At 49.4% G+C, this 24,231-nt stretch overlaps 1 protein-coding gene across 4 annotated transcripts in view; it reads right to left on the bottom strand.

The window, feature by feature from the left end:
- The window catches only part of Kirrel3 (kirre like nephrin family adhesion molecule 3), a 584,241-nt gene that overhangs the window by 10,730 nt on the left and 549,280 nt on the right, over positions 1 to 24,231 (bottom strand). For 3 of the 4 annotated variants that reach the window (XM_008834600.2, XM_008834586.2, XM_008834590.2), the window contains exons 7-14: positions 23,794 to 23,944; positions 18,241 to 18,346; positions 12,625 to 12,773; positions 10,684 to 10,811; positions 9,768 to 9,894; positions 5,988 to 6,088; positions 2,980 to 3,178; positions 1,471 to 1,506 (exon numbers count right to left, since the gene is read on the bottom strand). In XM_008834600.2, coding sequence (XP_008832822.1) covers positions 1,471 to 1,506; positions 2,980 to 3,178; positions 5,988 to 6,088; positions 9,768 to 9,894; positions 10,684 to 10,811; positions 12,625 to 12,773; positions 18,241 to 18,346; positions 23,794 to 23,944 — 997 coding nt within the window. The remainder of the gene's footprint in view (positions 1 to 1,470; positions 1,507 to 2,979; positions 3,179 to 5,987; positions 6,089 to 9,767; positions 9,895 to 10,683; positions 10,812 to 12,624; positions 12,774 to 18,240; positions 18,347 to 23,793; positions 23,945 to 24,231) is intronic. The other variant, XM_008834596.3, reaches the window with a different exon arrangement.

Genomic DNA, 24,231 nt, shown 5'->3' with positions numbered 1-24,231 from the left:
CTCATCTTAGAGCCAAGGCATGATATTTTCTTAACACCCTCAGGCCTCAACTTTGGATCTGTGACCCAGAGTTAAGGTGGCAGCATAAAAGTCCCTTTTGGGGGCTGGAGAGATGGCTCAGCAGTTAACACTGGTCGTTCTTGCAGAACACCTGGGTTCGAATCCCAGCACCCACATGGCAGCTAACAACTGTCCATAACTCCAGTCCCAGAGGATCTGACAGCCTCTTCTGACCTCCTCAGGCATTGCACAACATGGGTGCACTTACAATACATGCATACACATTAAAAAAAAAAAAGTATGTCCTGCAAGTCCACATTTCCTTGAGCTGTTAACAGCTGTAGGGTGGGCTAGGGGCATCTTGTTGCAGAACATCCTAAGGAGCTGGGCAGTGACAGAGGAGAAGGGACTTATGAAGGCAGGTAGCACTTGTGGCCTCCAGGTAGCATCCCCTACCAGGTCCCAGCGTGCCTCCTTTCCTGGCTTCTCAAGGTCTGGCCTAGGTCACCTGTGCAGGTTGCCCCTTTGTGAACAGAACATTCCTAGGATGTTCCCTGAGGGACTGGGGAGAGCTGCTTTGTTTTGCCTCCTTTCCATCAAGAAAGGGGACAGGTATGAGGAGTCTCAGTCAGCAAGGGATGAAAGAGTGTGAAATGCAGACTGAAGGGAGCCAGAACCCCGCAGTACCTGGATTTCTAGAGAGCCAGAAGATGTGTAGGTGGCAGATAGCCACAGACTGCCTTTGAGTGAGCCGATTGTGCCCTAGATTAGTCCTCTGAGAAGGGCATGTGTATCTAGTGGGAGGGAGATGGACCCCACATGGAGCTCAATAAAGAGGAAGACATAGGTCAGGCACCAATGTGGCAGAGGACTGAGGCAGAGGACCCTCAAGTCCTTGGTCAAGCCTGTGGAGTCTGGTTTTCTGCCTGGCAGTAGGGAGGGCACAGTTGCCTAGATGGAGTAAATCAACCCATGGAGCCTATGGGTATCCTGGAGGGGCAGTGCCTAGTAGTTTCAGCTTGGCGATGAGATGATGCTTCCATGGGAGGACACAGGGTAGCTGAGAAGGTGGTGAGCCAGCAAGCATGGATGGAATAGGCCACAGGCCCCTGGGGAGGAATGTTGAGCTGGTGATGGTGTTGAGGAGCAGACATGGGGAGGGCCTGAAAAGTAGAGGGAGGCCAGGACTGGGACAGGAGCCAGGGCATCTGAGGACCAAGGGTGGAAGGGGTGGGAGAACAAGAGCAGTGTCCTGGGGAGGAAGGAGCCCTGGGCTATGACATCAGGCAGGTATCTGAGGTCCCTGGGTGCCAGCTGCTAGGAGCCCCTCTCCCATTGCTCTGACTGCACTAAGCCTTTGACACGGAGGACAGAGAACTTAGCAGCCTCCCTGCCCCCTTTTGGGTCCCCTCCCCTTCTAGCCAAAGCCCCTCCCCCAACCCGGGCATTTCTCATCGGCTCCTTCCGTACCTGCTTCCAGCCCGGCTCCCGACTTCATTTCCGAACCTGTTTGGAAATAAAGCAAGCGTCCACAGCCAGGGCCTGGCTGGCCAGGGTGGGACGGGACAGGGGACTGGTCACCTGAAGGGGCTATGGGAGGGGTTCCCTTCTCCATCATGTCTCTGGGACCACCCCACAGATCCAGGCTCCCCCAACTGAACTTGGAGTTCATTCAGTCTGACTTGGCCCTCCCAAAAGTGTGGGGACAGAAAGAGAAGTCAAGCTTGGGTAGGGGAGGGGTCTTGGGAGTGGGTGGGACCGTTAAAGAAGGGCACAAGGGTAGGGGCACCAGGGGAAGACAAAGAGGGTAGGCAACAGGGGGCCAGGGGGGTTTGGATGATGTGTGGATGGTATTATGTAAATTATATGCAAAGCGTTATGCAAAGCAGCACCTATTAGGAAGAGGTGTTAGGAGACACTGAGATATTTAATCTGTAGGTGTGATCACGGCCACCTCATGATCTACTGAGGCCTGAAGGGTCTGGCTGGGACCACTTGCTCAGCCTCCAACTTCTGGTCCAGAGGCCCAGATCCACTGAACACCATCCATGGCTGGGCACTGGCTGGCCAAGGGGAAGATCTACAGCCCATTTTAGGACCTAACATGCTACTGGCTATATGCCCAGTGAACTTCATTGAACCAGTTCTTATCCTTCAGGGGCTTTCCATTTGGTAGTTTGTGCTAGGGAACTAGAGTTCTGGTGTTTGTTTTGAGATGAGGTCTTGCCATGTTGCTCAGGCTGGTCTTGAACTTGTGGGCTCAAGTGAGCCTCCTGCCTCAGTCTACTGTGTAGCTGTGAATACAGGCATGCACTAGAATGTCCGGCATGAGACTGAGTTCTTAGCATCTATCTCAAGAGCTAGGGCAGTGGGCACACAGGGTCATAGTGAGGTGAGTCTCCTTTTTCCTTCCTTTCTTTCAAACCTGGCTACTCTGTGCCTCTTTGCCAAGCATTGGTTAGTGTCTCCTCTAGAGTACAGTGGCCCAGGTGTCCTTGGGGGCTGCAAGTGGTCTGGGCCCAGCTCCCACACTCCCACAGTAGGGATAGGAACAGGCAAGCAGTATCCTTCAGTTTTAGCTTTGGCTTCTCCTTGGGACTTCTGCTGTCTGACTGGGACTGGGCCAGATTCCCAGCATGTTCATTGTTAGTATATCCTTGTGCTTGTCCAGGCACAACCTGGCAAGGGCACTTGAGCATCAGAACAGGGCCCATGGGGGAGGGCAGAATGTGTGGAAATCAGGGCTATCAGAGGCCATTGGGTGCTTATCACTGCCAGGAGCCCAGCTCACTCTGTGGTCACCCTTCCTTGAATTATCAGCCCTAGGGGCCACCACTCAGAGCAGTTTGCTGGAGGCCAGTGCTCCTTGCCACACAGGCTAGCTAGGCAAGGCTGAATGGCAGTAAGAAGAGCACTGTGCCTTTTCCTTGGACCTGCCCTGCACCCCACTGGTTCCCTGGACACCCTGGCAGCCCTCACCTTGCTCCTTGAGCCGGATGATCTCTGTGTCAGAACCAAAGCTATTCCAGGCTGTACAGTTGTAGATGGTCTGGAAGTCAGCCCGTACGATGTTGCTGATGGTAAGTGTGGAGATGACGCCCTCCTCGGTGCTGACTGTCTCCACTGTGTAGCGTCCTGATGTCCCCGACTCCAGCACATTTTCCTTCCAGGACCAGGCCTGCCAGATTGTGCAGGGTAAGGAGAGTCCGAACCAGGACCCACAGTATCACCTCCCTGCCCTAGATGCTGACACTGCCAGACTCACATTCACAATACTGTCACATACCACCAACACATGTGCACACATCTATCTGCACATATATACCACAGACTACAAACGTAAACACACATGTCACAAGTATAAACAACCCACATGAACACATTACCACACATGTACATATATACCACACCAAACATATTATCAGCACATGTCTACGCTAATATGTGTGTGTGCACATACCCCATACTACAAACACACCCACACATGAAAATTCCAAAATACATATTAAACACTCAACACATGCATACCAACATGTGTATACACATATATACAAGTATGTACACACTTTGCATAACACATCACCCACATGATGTACATAAGTATATACACCACAAAAATTTACATACATGTGCACACAACACAAATATAGTATTCAGAGGTATATATATCATATCACAAAATACACATGTATGTGTGTTTATACCACAGCACATATAAATATATATCACACCATATAAACATGCCACAACACATGTACTTTACACACCATACCATATACTACAGATAAGCATATAATCATATACAAACATTATGACCCATACATTACACATACACACACCATGACACACCACAGTATATCAGACACTGTAGTCCACAAGTATGCACATATACATGTACATACCACAGTACACATTAACACAGAACAATACGTGAATGTACTCATACCATACCACATACCCCAAAGACATACAAACATGCAGGTGCATACATACCATATCATATACATATATCATTACACATGTACATCATAAACATACATACATATCCATGCACATATGTGCTATAGTATGTAGCACACTGCACACACAATATGTGTGTGCATGTTCCATTGAGCTGGTGTGTGCATGTACACACACACACACATACATACACACACACACACACACACAGACACACACACAGGTTGCAACCACCTTGGGATATTTCTTTCCCAGCAGGAAGCCATGTATGGCTCTGCACTGGGAACATTTTCTAGGCAAAGTCGGAGCCCTTGTGGCAGTAATGTAGTCCTCCACATGACTTGCCTGGAGGTGCTCCCAGTGGCCTCAGAGAGATGGTCCATAGAGATATTAAAATATGATCTTTTTTTTTTGGTCTTTTTGAGACAGGGGGTCTCCCTGTAGTCCCAGCTGGCCTAGAATTCACTATGTAGACCAGGCTGGTCTTGAACTCATAGAGATCCGTAATCTGCCTGTCTCTGCCTCCCAAGTGCTAGGACTAAAGGTGTGTGCCACAATGCCCCACTAGACCTTGAACTTCTAATCATCCTGCCTCCAGCTCCCAGAGTTGGGATTGTAGGTACTTGGTTTTCAAACTGTTTTTACAAGAGTATGTTTAGAATTGTGCATGATCACCTCTATCTTTGTTTATAGAATTTTAGCTTGTTTTTAGAGTGCTTTTACAATTTTGCAAGCACATCAATGTATCAGTCCTGTTATACCCTGCCTCTACATTCACAAGAACGCGACAATGCCCAGAGGCAGGAGAGAGAGCTGGGCCTCCCTCGCTCAGCACCAGACCCTTCTGGGTTGTGGGACTGTTTGCAGCATCCTTGGTTCTACTCACCAAGGCTAGCACTTCTCACACTGTGCCAGCCACAGAGGTCTCCATACACTGTCAGATGCCCCTAGGGGACATAGTGAGAGATGCTAGTCTAGAAATAAATATCTATGAAAAGAAAGATGTGTAAAAATGCTCCAAGGTGATTGAAGGGAATCTTTTACAATGGTCATGAGTTACATTTATAATCTAAAAAATTGGTAATGGGGAAGGCACATGGGTAATGGTTGTTATATACAATTATTTGCAATTTTGTGTGAATCTTTCAGACAGAAAATGAACCAGATGCTCGAGTGATATGTAGCAGCGGTAATCCTCTATCAAGGTCTTAGTTTCCTGGGCTCCATCTCTGGCACACACAGGCTCTTATTTGGGTGCTGCCTGGCCAAACCACAGGCTACCAGCATGGCTGTCCCATGGAGCTGGCCTCTGGATGATCTTCTTTCTAGCAGGACCATCCTAGGTACTGGGGATTACTAAAATAACACTTTTCCTTCAGCAATGCTTGCTATAAAACACTCCGTCTTTGTTTCCATACTAGAGTAGCTGCCAGTTTAAGATAGATGGGGGTGCTAACCCTCTGCCTAAAAAATGCAAACACTTGGGCCAGCAAAATGGCTTAGTGGGTAAAATACTTGCAGCACAAGCTTGATAACCCGAGTTAGGCACCCCTCCCCCTAGAAGCCACATAAAGGTGGAAGGAGAGAACTGACTCCACCAAGTTGGCCTGTGACTTCCACTCATGCAATGTGGCATGTATTCCACCTCTCATATCATGCACACATAATAATAATGACTCTGGGAGGTGCAGAACGGGATTGCTGGCAGTCAACAGCACTTGGTTTATGGTGTCACAGGACTGAAAAGACTGAGCCCAGGAAATGGAAGAAAGGCCGTCCTTCTCTACTGCTGCTCTCACTTGCCCCTCTGCTCCTAGGATGCAGAATTCAATCAGCACCATTCACACTGGCACTTGGGAACATCCGCACCCCAAGCACGTGTGTTCTGAGACAGGAGGCTGCCTCCTGCTATTTTGTCATCAGGATGTATTCCCAAGACACAGATCGATATTATTTTTCCCCATGGAAAGGAGAGAGGCTCCAAGGTGTGCACCAATTGGTCAGCCCTCCCTCCCTGGAGCACTTACGATTCGGTCAGGTGGTGGCGTGCTCCGGATGAAGCATTTGATCTGGCCCTTCTCACCGTGGAGGGCATGCTGGGTCTGTGTGCTGGAGATGATAGGGGGTCCTGTTGGGAAGATGACATCACATCACGTTAGGGATGCAGAAGGGCAGAGCTCCAGCTGATTACCCACTTAGGTGGGTTCAGAAGTATATTCATTAATCCAAGCATTCATCAAACATTTACAGAAGGCCTGTACGTGCAAGGCAGAGTATGAGGTAGGGGACCTGAAGATAAATTAAGCATTCAGTTATAAACCTCTCTGGGGATCATGAGTGAATGCTTCCAAGTCAGAATCCCCAGAAGACATAAATAACTGTAATAAAGATGGCAAGTGTTCATACCACAGGAGCAGTGCAGATAAAGTGCTAAGCAACCTCAGAGGAGAGAGAATAACTCTATATGGTGGATGGGGACTGCTTTGCAAAGGAGGTGGTGAGCCCAGGGAGGGAGTCGGGGCAAGTGCAAGTGTGAAGGAAGACTATACAGAATGTCACCCCTCCTTGCCCCCCTGTTTGAATTCAAGCCATTTCTCAGCTCTCCAGGAGAGGGCACACTTGCCTAACAAATTGAGTGCCATTTGTTGGCCCAGGGAGGGAGGAGGAAAAGTGGTGCTGTTCCCCCACCTAAGATGGGAATTACCCTGCAAAGGCAGAGTCTGATGGCCGCAGTAGGTCTCAGGAGATCCTGTAATTCATTATCTTGTCTGTCTCCACATGCACACCCAGACAACCCAGGTGAAACCGTTCTAAAACTGACCCCAATATTATCTCATCCAGATTGTGTGTGTGTGTGTGTGTGTGTGTGTGTGTGTGTGTGTGTGTGTGAGAGAGAGAGAGAGAGAGAGAGAGAGAGAGAGAGAGAGAGAGAGAGAGATTGGTGCTGGGACACATGTGTGTGTGTGTGTGTGTGAGAGAGAGAGAGAGAGAGAGAGAGAGAGAGAGAGAGAGAGAGAGAGAGAGAGATTGAGATTGATTCTGAGGCAGAGTCATCTATCACATTGGATAGTCAAGACAGTCCACCTGGAGTAGAACCTGTTCCATAGCACTTTCTTCCTTCCCAGTTCTGCTCCTTATCTAACTTAAGTCTTTCTTATGTGGCACTATCTGACAGTAAAAGGGACAGGAGGAGTGGCTAGTTTATCTACTTGCTCAGTTAACTTTCTGGCTGAGATGGGCTGTTGAGGGATGAAGATAGGGATGGAAACCTTCCCACCAGTTCCCAGTCCCTGGAGTGATGGTTGGGATTTAGGTAGAACAGAGGGAAGACAGCTAAGAACAAGAGATCTGGAGAACGGGCAAAATTATGCTGGGAACAAAACAAAAATTGCTGCAAACATAATTGCTGTTTATTAACCACCTTAATTAAAACAGATTTGCATTTCTATGAGTAGCTCTCAGCCAAGGGGAAAGAAGGTATTGGAAGAGCTGGCTTCTGAGTTTAGAATGCAAATGACTGCGTGGTACAGGGACGTGGGAAGACCTCAAGGTAGGAGCCTTGCCCCCAGAAAGCTTTAAGGATGGGCTTGCTTTCCTCCAACAGCTCTTTGACCCCAAGCCATAAGACTCTGTGTTCTGAGGAACCTGGACGGTGCTTTGCTTTACTGCTGAGTTAAGAAGTGATGATCCTGTAAAACCTTTTCCTTTTACTAGCCAGAAACTAGGAATTCCTCTAAGGGGTTCATAGGATTGTAAAAGCTGTCAACAAATACATATGCATTTATGGGTTTCTTAAAAAGAAAACAAAAACCAGGGTAAAGGAAGGCTTAGAGCCATCTGTAGCGACCACCTTCCTGCAGGTGCTGGTTTTGAGCCTGCTCAAGTGACAGCAATGCCAATTCATTCCCCAAAGGCCAGTGGACTGGCTGTTGCTCACAGGAGAGCCTGGCAGAGATGGGAATGGCTTTGTCCTGGATGCCCAGCCCCTGTCTTCCAGCCTTACCACCCCTCCACCTGTCCTACATCCATCCCTAACGGAAGCTGGCAGGCTCCTCCCTTTGGGCCACTTCATCCAGTCTCCACCAGTGTGATGTGGAAACAAACAAGGAGCCATTTCCTTGGTCAGGCCACTCCTTTCAGCTGCCCTCTGCCTGGTAACCTGGAGAAGGAGTGCAGGTTGAGAAAGGATGGGAAGATTAAACACTGGCTAGATGCCAGGGCTCAGGGTGGAGTGTGGGTCCTTCTGAGGTGTGTATGTTCTGCAGGAGCAGAGAAAGGATTCTCTCCCCAAGAAATCTCTTTAAGTCCCCATTAAGAAATATCGGAATGTCTAAAAGTGACAGTAAAATGTCAGCCCCTTCTTACATCTCCCTTTTCCCTTAACAAGGATGCTCAGTTAATAGCTTCAAGCTTGGGGACCCTGGAGGGCATGTGTGTATCTGAAGATCCCCAGCCCAAGGGTCACAGCTGACAGCAGGCATGGCAGCTTGACTCCCCAGCGCCCTCCCCAGAGTGGGCATCAGGGAGGGCTGCCGATTTCACTGTGGCCTGGCACACTGAGCCAAGTGTCAGACTCTGGCGCCGGCAGGAAAAGGCTGCAGCCTGTGTTGCCATGGATATACTGAAGCGCGATCAGATGCTGTTATTTTTAGACCTGCAGTGCCAATTTATTGGTGGCATCCTGGGGACACGCAGGAAAGACAGGAGGGCTTGGGAGTCTGGGCTCTGCCTGGGATAGGTGGTATGTGAATGCTCTGGGGTCTAGGTAGAGAGCCCCTTCCTCTGCAGCAGCTGCCCCTCCGGGAGAGAGGAGAGGAACCAGGTAGGAGCTGGCTAATGGGGACAGCAGAGGGGTGCTGACGAGATACCACACTGGGCTCAGTTTTCTAGTGAAGGGGGAGAATAGATGAGACTGTCAGTGGGTGGCCTCCTGGGTTGAGATGCAGTTACTGTGCTCATTTCCAGAACTTGGCTCATTCCCTACTCTGGCCCTGCTCTGGGGGGCTGAGGCTCTCACAGATGGGCCTGATCTGAGGCAGACTGACCACTAGTGCACAGCAGTAGGGTCAGGCCTTCCCATCTCTTACCCTTGTAAACAGGCAGCTCTGGTTTCTGACCATAGCCCAAATATTCACGAAGCAGGGATCTTCAGACTTCTGGCTTGGTGTCACAACTTTCTTGGGTCTGGCCTGAGCTGGTCCTAGCTCCTTATGGCTGCCTCCATCCCAGCATCCAGGCCTTGTCTGATGCTCCTGCCCCTCAGTGTTTCACAGACCAGCTATCGATTAATTCCCACTATGAACACACCCTCTCCTGCTGTGGTTATTTTCACTGTGTATGATAAGACATACCCCTGACTTGGTCCCTGTGGATGGTGACAAGTCTCCTTGGCTGAGTGGCTCTAATACAATGGGAAGTGGCTGACCATGAGAAGTGGGAGGTGCACCCTTAAACTTTCCATTGGCTCTGTCAGGATAAGTGGATCAGTCAAAAGGTAGGTAGGGGAGTATGGTCATCCTGTGATCTCTGATCCCTTTTTCTTAGCCAGGATCAAATTTGCCAGCTACCACTCCTAGGATGAGGCCCTTTTGAAGGTAATGAAAAGGAGAAAAGTGTCCACAAACTCTCCAACTGCCCTCACCTCTAGCCTGGCCTCTCACGGGGACTTCAGTAGGTAGACAGAATGCTGTGTTAGGGGCAGCACTTTCTAGAGCCTGTGACTGCCCCTTTGGGGCAGTGCCTGGTACCAAGTAACCTTGGTTTTTTTTTCCTCTTTTCTATTTCCCCATCCCATTGAGGGGTCTTACCATTGACAGTCAGGGTCACCTCTCGCTCCCCGGCTCCTACCCTGGGTACCACAGCCCGGCACACATACTTCCCAGCATCCTCCTGGCGGACAGATTTGAGGGTCAGGGTCTTTTCATTGCTCAGGACCTGAAAGGATGGAAGAGGATCAGACACAAAGAATAAGGGAAGGGTTCCCTCTGTCAGGGTACCATATGGCTGACACACACTCCAGCACCTCCGTAAACACCAAGGTGAAGTGAGAGATGAGAGATGGTCATTGCCACTAGGGCTGTGGAGAGGAGACCCCACCCACATGGAGAACCCCCTCCCCCAAGGTGCATGCACAGTGGAGGAAAGAGTGTGGGGCTCCCTAACTGGGGACCCTTGGCTTCTTCAGCAGGGAGAGGGTGCTGACCTCCTGTTACCTCTCAGCTGGCCATAGGTAAAATTATTCTACAACTGAATCTGGAGGGTCCCTGGACCTGTGTTTTCTGAATCATTCTCAGCATCCCCTTGGGTGACAGCTGGAGGTGATAATAAGAAAGCAGACTTGGGTATTGGCTAGATCTGGTTTGAGCACTGATTATTCATGTGGCATTGGTCAGTCACTGACCATCTCAGGAGCTCAGGTTCCTCGTTCATCTAATGGGAGCTATGATGCCACCTGAGACAGTACAGGAGCTATTGGTGCATAATAGGCTTCGTGCATAATAGGCTTCCCCAGGGTTGGTTCATTCTGCCTGTCCCCAAAACACAGCATTAAGGCTAAAGGTAGTTCTATCTGGGAGAGATGAAAAGCCTTTCTAGTGCTTGGGTAAACTACCCTAGATCAAAGAAATTGACTCTCCCAATCCAATAGTGAAGGCCCTCCTGACTGTTCCATTGTCTATCCCCCATCTCTGCCAGAGGACCCTGGGGCCTGGGCTGAAGACTTACCACACCAGAGCCCCGCTTCATCCACACAATGGTCAGGGATGGGTTGCCAATCCAGGCACAGCTGAAGACTGCATCTGAGCCTAGATCCACCAGCAAGGACTGAGGCTCTGAGGTCATGCGGGGACCAACTGTGATGGAAGAAAGGACGAGATGGGCTCAGGTGGGCTGAGGAGCTCTGGGGCCCTTCTTGCTTCCTTTCCCTTTTCATCTACCCTGAGCGGAGGAAGAGGGGTACTAGCCCCCACAATCAACTCCAGCTTACTAGTCTTGGTTTTATTTCTTTGACTAGGCTGGGCCTGGAGTCCAGGAGAGGGATTTTGGAAGTAAGGAGGAGCCATCTCTCCCCCAGCTCAACTTCTCTTGGGTCTACAGGGAAGAAAGCACCAGTCCCAGGAGAAGGCACTTAAAGCCAATTTCTACCCATATTCTCTCTCTCATTCATTCATTCATTCATTCATTCATTCATTCTCTCTCTCTCTCTTTCTCTCTCTCTCTCCTCTCTCTCTCATCATATTTGGCTTCAGAAAGCTGAGGGAACCCTACTTACTGTGGGGGAGCCTAACTTCTACTCCAGAAATATAGGGCTTTGGGATTATGACCTGGCCCAACTGGAGCCCTCTCAGGTGCCCTCCCAAGAGGACTCAAAGATGAGGAAGTAGGCAAGGCCCTAGTCCCCTCCTAGGGTGTCTTCCATCCAGTATTCTCAGGTTGTCTTCTATTCCAGACATCCCTGGACCCTTTCTCAGGCCTCTGGAAGTAGACTAGCCCTTGGTCCCATATCTCACACCTTTGCCAAGCGTGAGAGAGCGCCTCTCTGCCCTCCTTCAACACACTGGTATAAAGACCATGACTTGGTTCATACAGTGGCTGAGTTGTGTAGAGAGCTGCCCAGGCAGGCCTTGGAACATTTCCTTCAGGGAACAAAGCCTGAAATCTGGGATTGGGAGATAGGGACTAGTTTCATGATGTAAAAGAAGAGAAATAATACCTCTGCTGAGGTTTTGCTAGGAAGCGTGTGAGCTAATGATATGTGAAAAAGAAAAAAGAAAGCCTCCCTTCTTCACCAGTGGCCCTACAGATGAGGCCAGCCTATTGTTGAGGACCCTCAATGGGACAGTGGAGTGTGTGGACATGTGATGAATTTGGTCAGAGCCTGGCCTCAGTTCTCACCCTGCCACTTACTCACCACGTACTCTTGAGTTTCTGTCTCCCTCATTTTGATAATAGAAATAATAAGATCTACTTATGTTTGTGCCCCCCTCAAATTCTTGTGTTGAAAGCCTCTAGCTTGATGGTGTAAGAGGTGAGACCTTTGGGATATGATTGGGTCATGAGGGAAGAATCGTCTAAGAAAAAAATTTTTTGATTGATTTATTTTATGTGTATGAGTGTTTTGCCTGCATGTATGTAAGTATACCACACATGTACAATGCTCACAGAGGTCAGAAGAGGACACTGAATGCCCCAGAACTGAGTTATGGATGGTTGTAAGACTCTATGTGGGTGTTGGGAACTGAACCCAGGTCCTCTGCAAGAGAAATCAGTGCTATTAACTGCTGAGCCATCTGTCCAGCCCGACAGAGCCTTTTAGATAGGATTAGTGCTTTAAGAAGGGGCAGAAGAGAGCCTGTTTTCTTTTCTTCTCTGCCATATGAGGCCACAGTGAGAAATAGCATGGAAGTTGGGTAGGGAGCCCACATGAGAGCAGCCATGTTGGCCCCTGATTCCTGCTGCTAACCCACTCAGTCCATGTTAACTAGTTATTGCACTGAGCTGGCACTGCCTCACCAGGGCATTCTAAAGATCAATAAGCAGGAACAGTACTAGAAGGCCCTGTCACACAAAGTGTAGCATACTGTGCTGCAGGTAATAACCAGCTGTGGTATCTCAGAGTCTACCTGGCATCTGCTCCCCAGGGTGCCCCTGAGGCCCCATACTCACAGTAGACGTCCACTGTGCGGCTGAGGTTGGTGCTGCCCAAGGCATTGGTCACCTCACAGGACACAGGCTCTGAGAAGTAGGTGTAGTCCACGGCAGTCCTGTACAGCTCCCCAGATGCCTCCTTGATGATGTGGCCCCGCTTGGCCCACCTGCAACCGAGGCCAGAGGTCTATGGGGGTCATCCCTTGAGAAGCTAGACATATCTATCTCACAAGAAAATGAGGAGGACATGGTCTTGCCCCTACCAGGTGGTCATAGAGATGATAAGCTTTGAACCATGGTCACCAGGCAGTCAGAGGCATGTGACAAGGGGATTATTCTGGAGGTGAGTCAGTTACCTGACTGGCCATGCCATGGAGGCCAGTCAACGTGCAATCCAACTGTCAGTCACCAGACAGCCTGGCTGGTCTGCTCTGAGTTCTATCCTGGATCCTGTCCTTGGCCATGTAGGAAAAGGTGGCTGAGTCTATGACTTCAGAGGTGAGTTTTAACAGTGTATGCTCCTGAACATGCTTGTAGTCACACATGTGCATGTATATACCCCTCTACACACAGAAAAGTTAGGCTCAAGGAAGCTTGAGTCCCAGACCAAATGAGAAGATGTATGGTTACTGAACCCCTTATATTATGCTGTCACTCAGCAATTCTCTCAGTTCTGACCCATGTTCTACCCCAGCATGGGTCCCTCACAGAGTCCCATCTGCTTGCAATTCCTTTTAGCCTCCTTTCTAGAACTAAAACTTGCTTTTACTTTTTGTGGACTCTGCCTTCTTACCCTGGCTTTGTTACTTTGAGGCTACGGTTGCAGTTGGGTGGGGGCCGGTGTATGTGCTTATGTGCATGTGTGTATATGAGGATTTGCATGCATGCAAGTGTATGTGCATATGTGCCTGTGTGCATGTGTATGTGAGGGTTTGTATGTGTGCAGGTGTATGTGCATGCATTTCTATGTGTACATGGAGGGTATGCATGTGTGCAAGTATATATGCTTATGTGCATATGTGTGCAAGTGTGAGCATGTGTATCTGTATTTGTATTTGTGCATGTGAGGGTATGTGTGTGTGTGCCTATGTGCATGTGTATATGTGGGTTTGCATGTATGCAAGTGTATATGCATATGCACCTGTGTGCATGTGTGTATATGTGCCTGTGTGTATGCCTGTACATGAAGTGGGGGCTTTCCTTATAGATTTCCTAAGGGGAGAACTTCCTGCTTTAATCCTTCTGTGGACAACATTCACTCTTTGAAAAGATAAAACTTCTAATCAGGCTCCCAGGCATCCGCAGCCTGTCTTGGGGTGAGTGCTTCAGGGATGGGGATTCCTCTGGGCTCCACTGCTCTACATGCACTCACTACTCCCTATGGCGGCTGCTGCTTCTCTTCCCCTCTTTCTTCTGCTCCTGGCCCTGTCTTGGCGACACTGATGCTGTCTCCTCCTTCCCTTCACTAGCTCCTTGCTCAATGTGGCCTGTCTAGTCCCAAGAGAGGTGGCTACTTCTCTATATCCCAAGGAACACCTAGGCTGGCACCATGTGGTTGTTATCTTGAATTAATATTGAGTGACTATTAAGAACACGATTAATAATAACAATTATGGTTTAACAACAGAGCAAACCATAGCTCTCTGAGAGCTTAAGGAGCTTCCCAACAAACCATTATGAGTTATTCATGAATCGTTTCAATTCCTAACTTTAATTTAATGGCCAGACTTAATAGTCAAGTACGGCCCCTGCCTGAGGTGGATTAATTCTGTTCCAGACACACAGATGGGGATCAGTGCCCAGCCTCTACAGCTTCCATCCTGCTGAGGGGAGGGCTTATGAGTGGTGGGACACTGGGAGAAGGTTGGTGGGGAGCTGATGGCTGAGCAGAGAGAGGCCCAGGCAACCTTCTCTGCACTTGGGGCTTATAGTATGGGACTGAGCTGGTCCTGTGCCCAGTGGGGCTGGTTCAGATGGGCAGGTTCTTCTTTCTCAAGGCTCCTGGAGAAGACAGGAGAGTCTCCCTTCCCTGTCTGGGAGCCTTACTGGGAATTTCAGGGAGGGTTTTGCTCCCAGGCTCAGTTATCAGAACTGCAGGCCTGTAGACCTGAAGCCCACTTGCTCCAGGGTCTGTGGTTACCCTAACCTTCTAAACCAGGTTGGTCTTTCTTTTCACCCCAGGGAGTCAGAAAGAGGGAGGAGACAAGAAGATGTGACTTTCATGGGAAGAGGAAGCTTCCTACCTCAGAGGAGGTCTGAACCAGCCCACTGTGGTCCTGTTCTTCCACTGGAGGTGGTGGGAGGGTAAGAGAAATTCTCTTTCCTCTTCAGGGTGATGGAGTGAGGAGAGAGTTGGCTGTAGGGTTGAGTTCTCAGAAGGCTGAGCCCAGGGCCTTTGGAGAAGGTGACTTTGTCCCCCAACCCCCTAGGTTGATATCTTGCTTATCTAGTCCTTCCCCTCCCTTCTTCTTCTTCCCCCTTCTACACCAAACAGCCCCCTCTGAGGGCCCTTCCAGAAGCCCAAAGGCTCAGAGCACCTCATTCCAGCCTGGGGTCACAGGGTCAAGGCTAGAACCAAAGAGCAGTCTCCCTCTACCCACCCCCTCCCACTAACCCCCTGCCCATCTTCTGGGTTTGTGGCTCAACCTCCTCTGCCTGGTCTCCACTACCTTGCTTCCACTATCTCTCCCAGGCCCTCTGCGAACTGCCTCAGCTTAAGCCTTTCCAATCAATGTCTAATTTGGTCTGCACAAATGTAAGAGGATTAATTATTTATATCACAGAATCAAGAGGCCCAACATGTCACAGCTCCAGGTTGGCATGTCAAACAGCCCTGCATATTTCATCTGGGCCAGTGCAGTCTCTTACTCCATCTCTGCTGGGGACACTGAAAGACCTTTAAGGGAAAAAGCCCAGAATACTTCTTGATGTGCTTAGGCCTGGCCTACTAATTCGGACCCTGGGTCCCTGGGGCTAGTGAAGTGGCAGCTTCCATGCCCAGCCAGGCCCCATCTTGGGTTAGGAGTTGGGGAGGGTGCACATCTAATTTCAGAGATTACAGCCTCTTAACTGGACCAGAAAGGAAGCAATCAAGATGAACAAATGGAAGAAGCAAAGATCCCTGTAATCTTGTCAACATCAGTTGGGAAAAAAAATCAATGTTCTTATGTGATAGATTTGCTTCAGGTATTTCCTCCTGGGTCCCAGTGCCATGTGGAGAATGCACATGGGCTGCTGGTAAGACCTTGTTGCAGGGAAGGAGTTGAGCAGGAGTTCACAGTCTCTGTCCTTCATAGTCTAGCCCTCTACAGCTCCCCCACCTCTTCCTGGGGGCCAGAAAGGCTCCCCAAAGATTTTTGAGTACTGAAGTGAGCCCAAGCTGGTACTGACATGCTTTCAGAACGCTTATCTAATCAGAAGGCCCACGGTAGTAAGAACAGCGACCATCTCTGGGAAGCCCAGTCATTCCTGCCCCTCTTCTTACATCAGAAGCTGATGGGGGATTCCGAGTGCTTCAGGGTAGGATAGAGAGAAAAGAAATCCTACAAGACTAATGGTCTAGGGAAATTGCATGTCCTCTGTGTGTTCATTTATTAACTTGTTAGCTTGAAGAAAACACAAACTTCAAAACGAAGGAAAAGTTTTCTGGGGCTAGGGAGATGGCTCAGCAGTTAAATGCACTGGCTGTTCTTGCAGAGGACCCAGGTTTGATTCCCAATGCCCACATGACAGCTAACAACCATTCGGTAACTCCAGTTCCAGGGGAATCCAATACCCTCTTCTGACCTCTGCAGACATTGCACGACATGGGCGCACGTATATACACGCAGCCAATACACTCATACATATAAAATAAAAGTAACAAAATAGTTTAAAAAATGAAGGAAAAGTTTTGCTAATCCCACTAGCTGCTGTCTTTTCTTCATCTGAATTTACTAATTGTTCACATTAGGTCTTATGTGTTTTGTAATGACCTCCTTATGTAGACCCACACTTTGTTCTAATCCTTGATATTTTGTGTCTTTGAGGTAGGTGATCTTGGAAGTCAGACCCAGTAGCTGAGAACCCTGCTGAGGTCAGAAGGCAAGTATGTGGTGTCTGCCCTGTGAGTTGAAGCTGCTGACTGACTGAGCATACTGCCCTGCACTGCTTTCTGCCCCTTCCCCTCGGGTCCTGTCCTGTGACAGAGAGCCTGGCAGTGACAAGACTTAGAAGTGGGAAGTTGTTCATCCCAGTCTTTTGGGCCCATCGGCATTTGGGGAATGGTTGTGATGGTGGGCAGAATGTCTGCTTGTCTGGTAGGAGGTATCTGTGGATGAATGGGAACTGGCATTTGAAATGTCTTTTGGGTATTTTATACCTATCTAGGGTCCCTGAGCTGAGACCTGGGGGCAGACAGAAGGGAGAAGTGCAGGGCTAGCAGTCACAGGTAGAAGAAGTTCAAAGAGATGTGCCTTCCAACCCTTGGGATCTGAATGGGTTATGGGATTCCTGGGAGTGGGAGGAGGATGTGAGGGGTGGGGTGGTGTTCCTTTTCCTCCATGTGGAAGGAGTGCCAGGAGCTGTCTGATCTTCCTGTCCTCACTGCAGGCAAGGGTTAAGTTGGCAGGATGGATGGAAATGCTGTAGGCCCTTCCTGGTTTCTGGCCCCCGTGCCGTTCTGTCATCCACACTACAGGGAGCTGGAACTGCTCCCTGTGTCCACTCCAAGCCTGCCCTGGCTGCCTCTGTGGTCCATTGCCCTTCTTTCTGCCTGCTGGGGCTGCACTGCCTCATGTCTTCCCTCTTCTTCCCCCCCCCCCCGGGTGCTGCTTTCCTGGGACCATTAGCATCCTTGTCACTTGCTGAGGCTGCAGCTTAATAACCCAGATCCATGGTGGAGGTGATGCCTTGGGCTCTCTTGACAAGCTTGAGGTGGTAGGAAGCTACAGGGCAGTTATAGTCATGGGGAGCTCTGTGAAACATATAAAAGACTGAACACCCTGAGCCTGTTCTTGGAGATCTCTGAGGTCACTTATTTTTTGGAATGCATGTGGTGATGTATGAAGGTGCCCAGAGGAGCAGCTCTGTGCGTTTATTCTGTTAGTCAGATGCCTATAAGGAGTGCCTAGTTTATACCACGCAGTGTGCTGCATGCTGAGAGCCATAAGTCACTAAATTGAAGTTCTTGCCTTCGAGAAACTCTGTCAGAATGCAGAGACAAGCATGTAGAAAACAGTGATGCCTTTATCAGTGATGCTGGTGAGGACACAGGGGGTGGTAGCTATGCAGGATCCTAGGTGCCCTCTGGGCCGTGGCCAGCTACATAGCACTAAGCACTGACTTACCAGTTCTGCTGACTGTTTTGACTTTGCCTGAGTCTTGCTTTGTCTTTTCAGAAATATGAAATAAACAAACCGTTGAAAAAGGAGGGGCACTGCTAGCTCCCTCTTATGGAAAGGAGTGATGTGTGCTTGAAGGAAAGAGAGGGTCTGCCTGGTCAGCAGGTGGGGGTGACATGTGGGGGAAGGAGGAGGCTATTTGGACACCCACTGTGAACCACACACTGTGGCCATGTGTGACATTCCACGTGACAGATATGGAGGTGAAGGAGCCACAGACCAAGCTGTCTTCACAGCAGTGATGCTTGCTCACCTGTACTGAGTGACAGCTGGGTTGGCCTTTGCAGAGCAGTGGAACGTGACCACATTGTCCTCCAGCACTGGCTGTGGTTCCACCGACAAGTTGACAAGCGGGGGATCTGCAGGGAGAAGACATTTGCTTGCAGACTGGCTAAAGAATGGGGTGGGAGGATATGGAGAGGCAAGGCCAGGGATCCCAACACCCAGGGACTATCCTGCTGGGTCCCCAGAAAGTCGAGGAGGCCTTATCAGGAGGTTATTCTATTCCTTGGAGATGCCTGCTTCAGAAAGCCCTCGGCGCTGGATGCAGGTCCCTCTGTGGACTCAAGGCCTAAATAGAAATGAACCCCCAGATGTGGATCTCCAGCTTCCTGGGCTCTCAAAACATACAGGCAGCCCAGCTTCAGCTTCCACGGCTCCAGGGAGAATGCTTGAGGCAGGAGTGGTGGGAAGGGGGATGCTCAGACCATCGAGCTTTCTGTCTGTGAAATGTCTGTTTATTATCTCTCTGTGTAAAGGTTGTGGGGCCTCTGGTAACTTGAAAGTGGCATTTACACCCTTTCATCAGCACAATCATCTCCGCTGAGTCCTGACTGGTGTCACCAGGCCCTCAGCATCCTGAGCTAGGGCCCTCGTTTTCTCATCTGACATGATAAGAAGCTAAGCTCTGAAGTGCTAAATGGTGGGAGGTAGAAGAGACGGAAAGTCAGAGGGGGGAGAGAGACCAGGAGTCCACAGAGATACCTGCACAGAAGGGTTGGTGGGGGCAAAGCACACAACATAGACAGAATTTGAGATGAGATGAGAGAGAGAGAGAGAGAGAGAGAGAGAGAGAGAAAGAGAGAGAACAGGGAGATAGAGAGGTACAGAGACAAGTATAGAGATGAGGGAGAGGGAGGGGAAAGAGACTGGGAGAGATGGAAAGACACACAAATATGCACACTGAGAACTGCAGAAGGGTATGAAAAAGAGAAAGAGAGAGAGACAAAGGGAGGGGCTGGATGAGGAGAGGGAGATGGGCCTCGGCACAGAGACATATAACTAGACAAAGATACTGCACTGAAAACAGAAAAGACCATGAGAGGCCTGGCACACAGACAGAAAATGATAGGGTGTTGGGGAGAAAGAGCACACAAAACAATGAAGGCTTAAAAAAGGAATTGGAGAGATGGGGTGAATGGAAGGACAGGCTAGAACCTCAGAGTCTGCAGCAGAGGTAGAGAGGTGAACATCAGCCCAGTGAATGGCCTTGTGTAAGTCTGCCTTTGCCCTTCTGGGCACCACACCTCCAAAAGCTGACTTATCCTGTTTCTGGGCTCCCCACAGCTCCCAAGTCTTGGCACCCTAGGCACCTCAAGTGCAGGTGAGGGGAGTCAAGCCAGTGTAGGCTTTTTCCTTGTCAGGGCCTGGTAGCTTGGCTAGAGGACAGCTCCAGGCTGAGCCAGAGGGCAGCTGGGTCCCTATGGTCTCTTTTTACCCTGGGCTGTATCTCCTAAGCCAGTGCCCACCAGTGAGCAGAGCAGATGTCCAGAAGTTCACGGCATTTCTAGGGATTCAGCTCATTTTCAAAAAAAAGAAGTAAAGAAGACAGTTTCTCAGAGGCTGTGGAGAATATTCGTGAGCAGTACCCCCTGCTGCTCTGGATTGTTGGTTGAAGTCTACAGGAGGGTCCCGAGATTCAGCCACAGACTAAACTCGGAGGTTGGACCCTTTGACTGCTGGACTCCCTCCATGTACTGCTGCTCAGGCTAAGCCAGTGCTGGGCACGAAGGCTGGGCTCTGGGCCTGGGCACAGGCCTAGGCCTGGGAGATGCCCACTGAGCTGTGCTAATATCTGTAGATGTCAGGAGAGAACTCCATTCCTGAGCAGCAGGTAGCCACCTGTGCTTGGGAGTTTGTTCTCACACTCTCGCTGTTCCAGATGGGGGACCACAGATGAGTGAAATATCTGGTTACAGGAGCAGCTGGCCTGTGTAACTTTATGGGAGATTACAGGGAACATTATGGTGCTATAGTGTGGAACTTAAATGAACCCCTAGGGTCATGGGTTAAAGACTTGGTCTCCAGGGGCATGTGTTTGAGGAAAGAACCTTTGAGAGGTGGAGATAGTGGGAAGTCTAGAGGAGGATGCTCTTCTGGGAATGTAGGATCCCAGTGTCTTCTTTTTTTTCCAATTGCTCCCTGGCCATTAATGAGTGCTTTTGCCCCACCATGCACTCCTGCCATGATGTGCTGTCTTGCCACACATCTAAAGCAATGGGGCTACCTGATCATGGAGTGGAGCTTCCTAAACTGTGAACTGAACTAAACCTTTTTTCCTTCATAAGTTGACTAACTCAGGTATTTATTATAATGTCAGGAAGCTGAGAAACACAGGTGGGTATTTCATATACCTCAATCTCAGTTTTCAAAGCAAGATTCAAGGGCTCACTCTGGCAAGGAAGCACTACCAGAACTCTCCTTCTACCTTCTAGGAGAAGCACAACCCTTCTTCCAACAAACCCTGTAGTATTTTTTTAGTGCTGCCCAGTGGCTTCTGGGGCAAGGTTGGGTGGGGGGTATGTCTCACTCTCCTGTGCAGGGCAGGCTGACCAAGCTGTGTATCTGTGGAGACTCAGGTTGGGTTTGGGCTTGTGGTAGGAAAGTTTGTTTCCAGAGACTAGGAGTTCACTAATTGCCATCTTGTCTCCTGTGTACAGCTGGCCTCACACTGTGAAATCCTGTCTTGGTTGATGGCGGAGGACCTCAATCCAACTCTTGTTTGATGAAATGACAATGTCAGTTCAAAAGAATCTAGAAACCCATTGCAGAGCTTGGAGGTAATTTCCAAAGGCCCATCCTTCAGCTGGTGTCCTTTTACACAGTGATGATCCCTTGGGAAGCAGAGAGATGGAGCACACGCCTGCTGGAGGACACTTCCTGTGGCCAGATGCTCTGTTGTATACCCTTGTTATCAGTTTGCTCTGTGGGGTCCTCTCATGCTTCTTCCCTCATTCTTTGCAATACCTTTGGTTTCTAGCCTGTCCTGGGAGGTCTCTAGAGAACAGGCCCATGGGGCTCTACACCAGTCATATTCATCTGTAACTCTATCCCTGATGCAGGGATGCCAAGCTCCTCTCTCACATCCCCTGGATGTGCAGGATGTGAATTTCTAGGAGTCTGCCAAACTCCAGAGGTATAAATAGTTTATGTCACATCCAACTATTAAACATGGTTTTAATCCCACTTGTGATGTTGGCTGCATAACTTGCAGGAGGGTGGAACTGAGATCACATTGAACAGATGTTACAGCTGAGTGTCTGTTAGTGTTTCCATCAGCAACCTGTGTGTGTGTGTGTGTGTGTGTGTGTGTGTGTGTATGAGTTTTCAGGGGAAGTGTTGGGGTAGGGAAGAAACTTCATGACTCAGTGATTTTATAGTGCCTCCATTTGAAACTTGGCAGCTGGACGGAGTCCAGATGTGGTGAGGCTTTGGGGATGTTACGCTTTCTCTCCCATTACTCAATCTGGGAGCTTTGTCTTCCGTTGGGTAACATATAAAGACCAAGGGAAACAAACAACAAATGTGCTTTTGCTGAGTTTGGAGGCTTCTCGGTTGACTGATAAAATGAGCAGGTTTGCAAAGGCGGCTCTGATCCAGCCTGTGGTGTCCACACCAAACAGTTGGATGCTTACTGAATGAGCAAATGAATCAGAGGAAAAGGAAGGAAGAGGAAGGGAAAGGAAGTACGGAGAAGGCCTAGGCCCTTTTTGACTAGGGAAGATGAACTGCTGGGTCAAATAGAGCTGTAAAGACATCTAGGAGTTGCCACATATCTGTCACAACAGATACAGTACCAATAATGTGTCAGGCATTGTGCTAGGGAATGATATAAATGATGTTATTTAATCTTCACTGTAACCTTAAGAGGCAGACATGACTCCCTCTATGTGCCAATGAGGACACTGAGGTACAGATCAATTCACTAATGAGGTTAATGTCACTCAGTAAGTGGCAGAGCCAGAATTCAACCACCAACCACCACCCTGCACTGCCTTGGAAGGATCCCAGCTGGGATACCTGAAGCCTGGGTCTAAGCTTCATGCTAGCCTCATTTATGCATCCTCTTGGATACAGTCCTGTTATCTAGGCAGTTAGGTCAATCCTCCTTCTGGCTGGAGTGAATCTAGAGGAAGGATGTGCTTGAGTGGCAGGGTGGCTGTTAGAATGATGACTTTCCCTGGGAGAGGTTATCATGGGGTGATGGATAGTGGTCTGGGGCAGAACTGCTGTTCCTTCTCCATCTTTCCCTGCCAGGGTCCTGGCAGCTATCTGGGAACCAGCTAGGTGTTATATTATATTTGTGTGGGATTCTGTAGCTGGCACAGCTTCTTGCCTAGGTGGGGCTAGGGAGCAGGAGGACAGGGCCACAGGTAACCACAAATGGCAGCCAGGAAGCAGGCGCCTAAGATACTTTGTGTCTCCTACCCTCATTTCCCTGTATTTGCCTTGTGTCTCCATGAGAGTGCTCAGCCTTGATTATTCTTTGAATGACGTCATCAAATCAGACAAGGAATTGGAGTTCCCAGACAGGCTAGTTTAGGACTGTCTGGCTTATCGTGATGGAGCCATTCTGGATGTTCAATCCCCTGCCCAACCAGTATCTTGCCTCCTTTCTCAAATTGGCTTTGCTCCTGGCCACAGTTGTTCACCTGCTTGCTGGGTGGTGCTAAGACCCAAGGCAGGATCAAGACCAGGGGACAGAGAAACACTGCCCTGGGTGCTTTCCTCCAGCTTCTCTCATCTCCCTAGCTCCAGGCTTGGTAAGAACTCTGTACTCCCAATCTCACCGAATGAGGAACAGAAGAAACAGCCTTAGGGGTGGGGTTGGGCCAGGAAGTTTGCTAATAGCAAATGGCAAGATAGTGAAGGTAGAGTCTTCCTTTAGGCACTCATTGTGCCAGGATGTCTGGAGTCACCTAATACAACTGTTCCTTCCTCTGCAATCTAAAAGGCATTGGTTAGGATTTGTGGCACTGAGGGGAAACTTCCTTTCTCTGGCTATCAAAATGGGCTCTGGGAATCCTACGACACAATCCTCTGGATCCCATATCTCTGGAGAGCCAGGCAGGGCCAAGAGTCCAGCAGCCCTACATGACCTAGGGATGTTAGGAAGCATTTCTAAATACATCAGCTTTAAGGGACTGAAAAGATGGCTCAGTGGTTAAGACAACTTGCTGCACAGTTATGAGGATCAGAGTTTGGATCCCAGCACCCACAATATAAGCTGGCATCTTGTACAGGCCTAAAACTCCTCCTGTAAGGTATTGAGGGTTGGCAGGGAGCAGAGGCAGGAGGACTGCTTGGGACTTGCTGGCTTCCAATTGAGCAGAGAAAAAATGAGACCCACACTCAGATAGAGATGCTGCCTCAACAGAATAGGAGGAGAGTGATAGAGGAAGACACCAAATGCCCTCTCCTGGCTTCTGTGTACATGCACAGGAGTGTGAACCTGCATACACACATATACTACATCCACATAGGGTGTTTCCTGTCCTGGGCCTGGACAGGGCCAGTTGGTACTCACGTTGGATGTCAATGGTGACCGAAGTCTCCTTCCCTCCTGGGAGGGCTTTGTTGGTGGCGCGACACACAATGCTCTGTCCATTTTCCACATCACCAGGAGAGATAAAGAGGGTGCTGACAATGCTCTCACGCTTGCCATCTCTAAGCAAGGTCTACAGGGGGAGGTAGAGAAGGAAAAGAAGACCCCATGTTACTAAGCTGGAATGGCCTGAGTTTGTATGGGAAAGGCAGGTCACAGCTCAGTGAGGCATATATTAGTAGGGTCAGCTCAGGAGATCAGGGCTCCCGTCTCCATATAGAGCTGGGGGGCTCCCCTTATATAATCCTGGCCTGGTTGAATATAGGCTATGGAAGGAAAAAAGGACTAGAGAGATTGCCATGATAGATGAAAATCAGCCTGGACTTGCAAGCCAAAAGCCCAGCAGAAACCCATCTCAGT

The sequence above is a fragment of the Nannospalax galili genome, unplaced genomic scaffold (genome assembly GCF_000622305.1).
Source record: "Nannospalax galili isolate Female #2095 unplaced genomic scaffold, S.galili_v1.0 scaffold690, whole genome shotgun sequence".
Lineage (NCBI taxonomy): Eukaryota > Metazoa > Chordata > Mammalia > Rodentia > Spalacidae > Nannospalax > Nannospalax galili.
The sequence above is the reverse complement of the archived record's forward strand: the minus strand, read 5'-3'. Positions and strand labels throughout refer to the sequence as shown.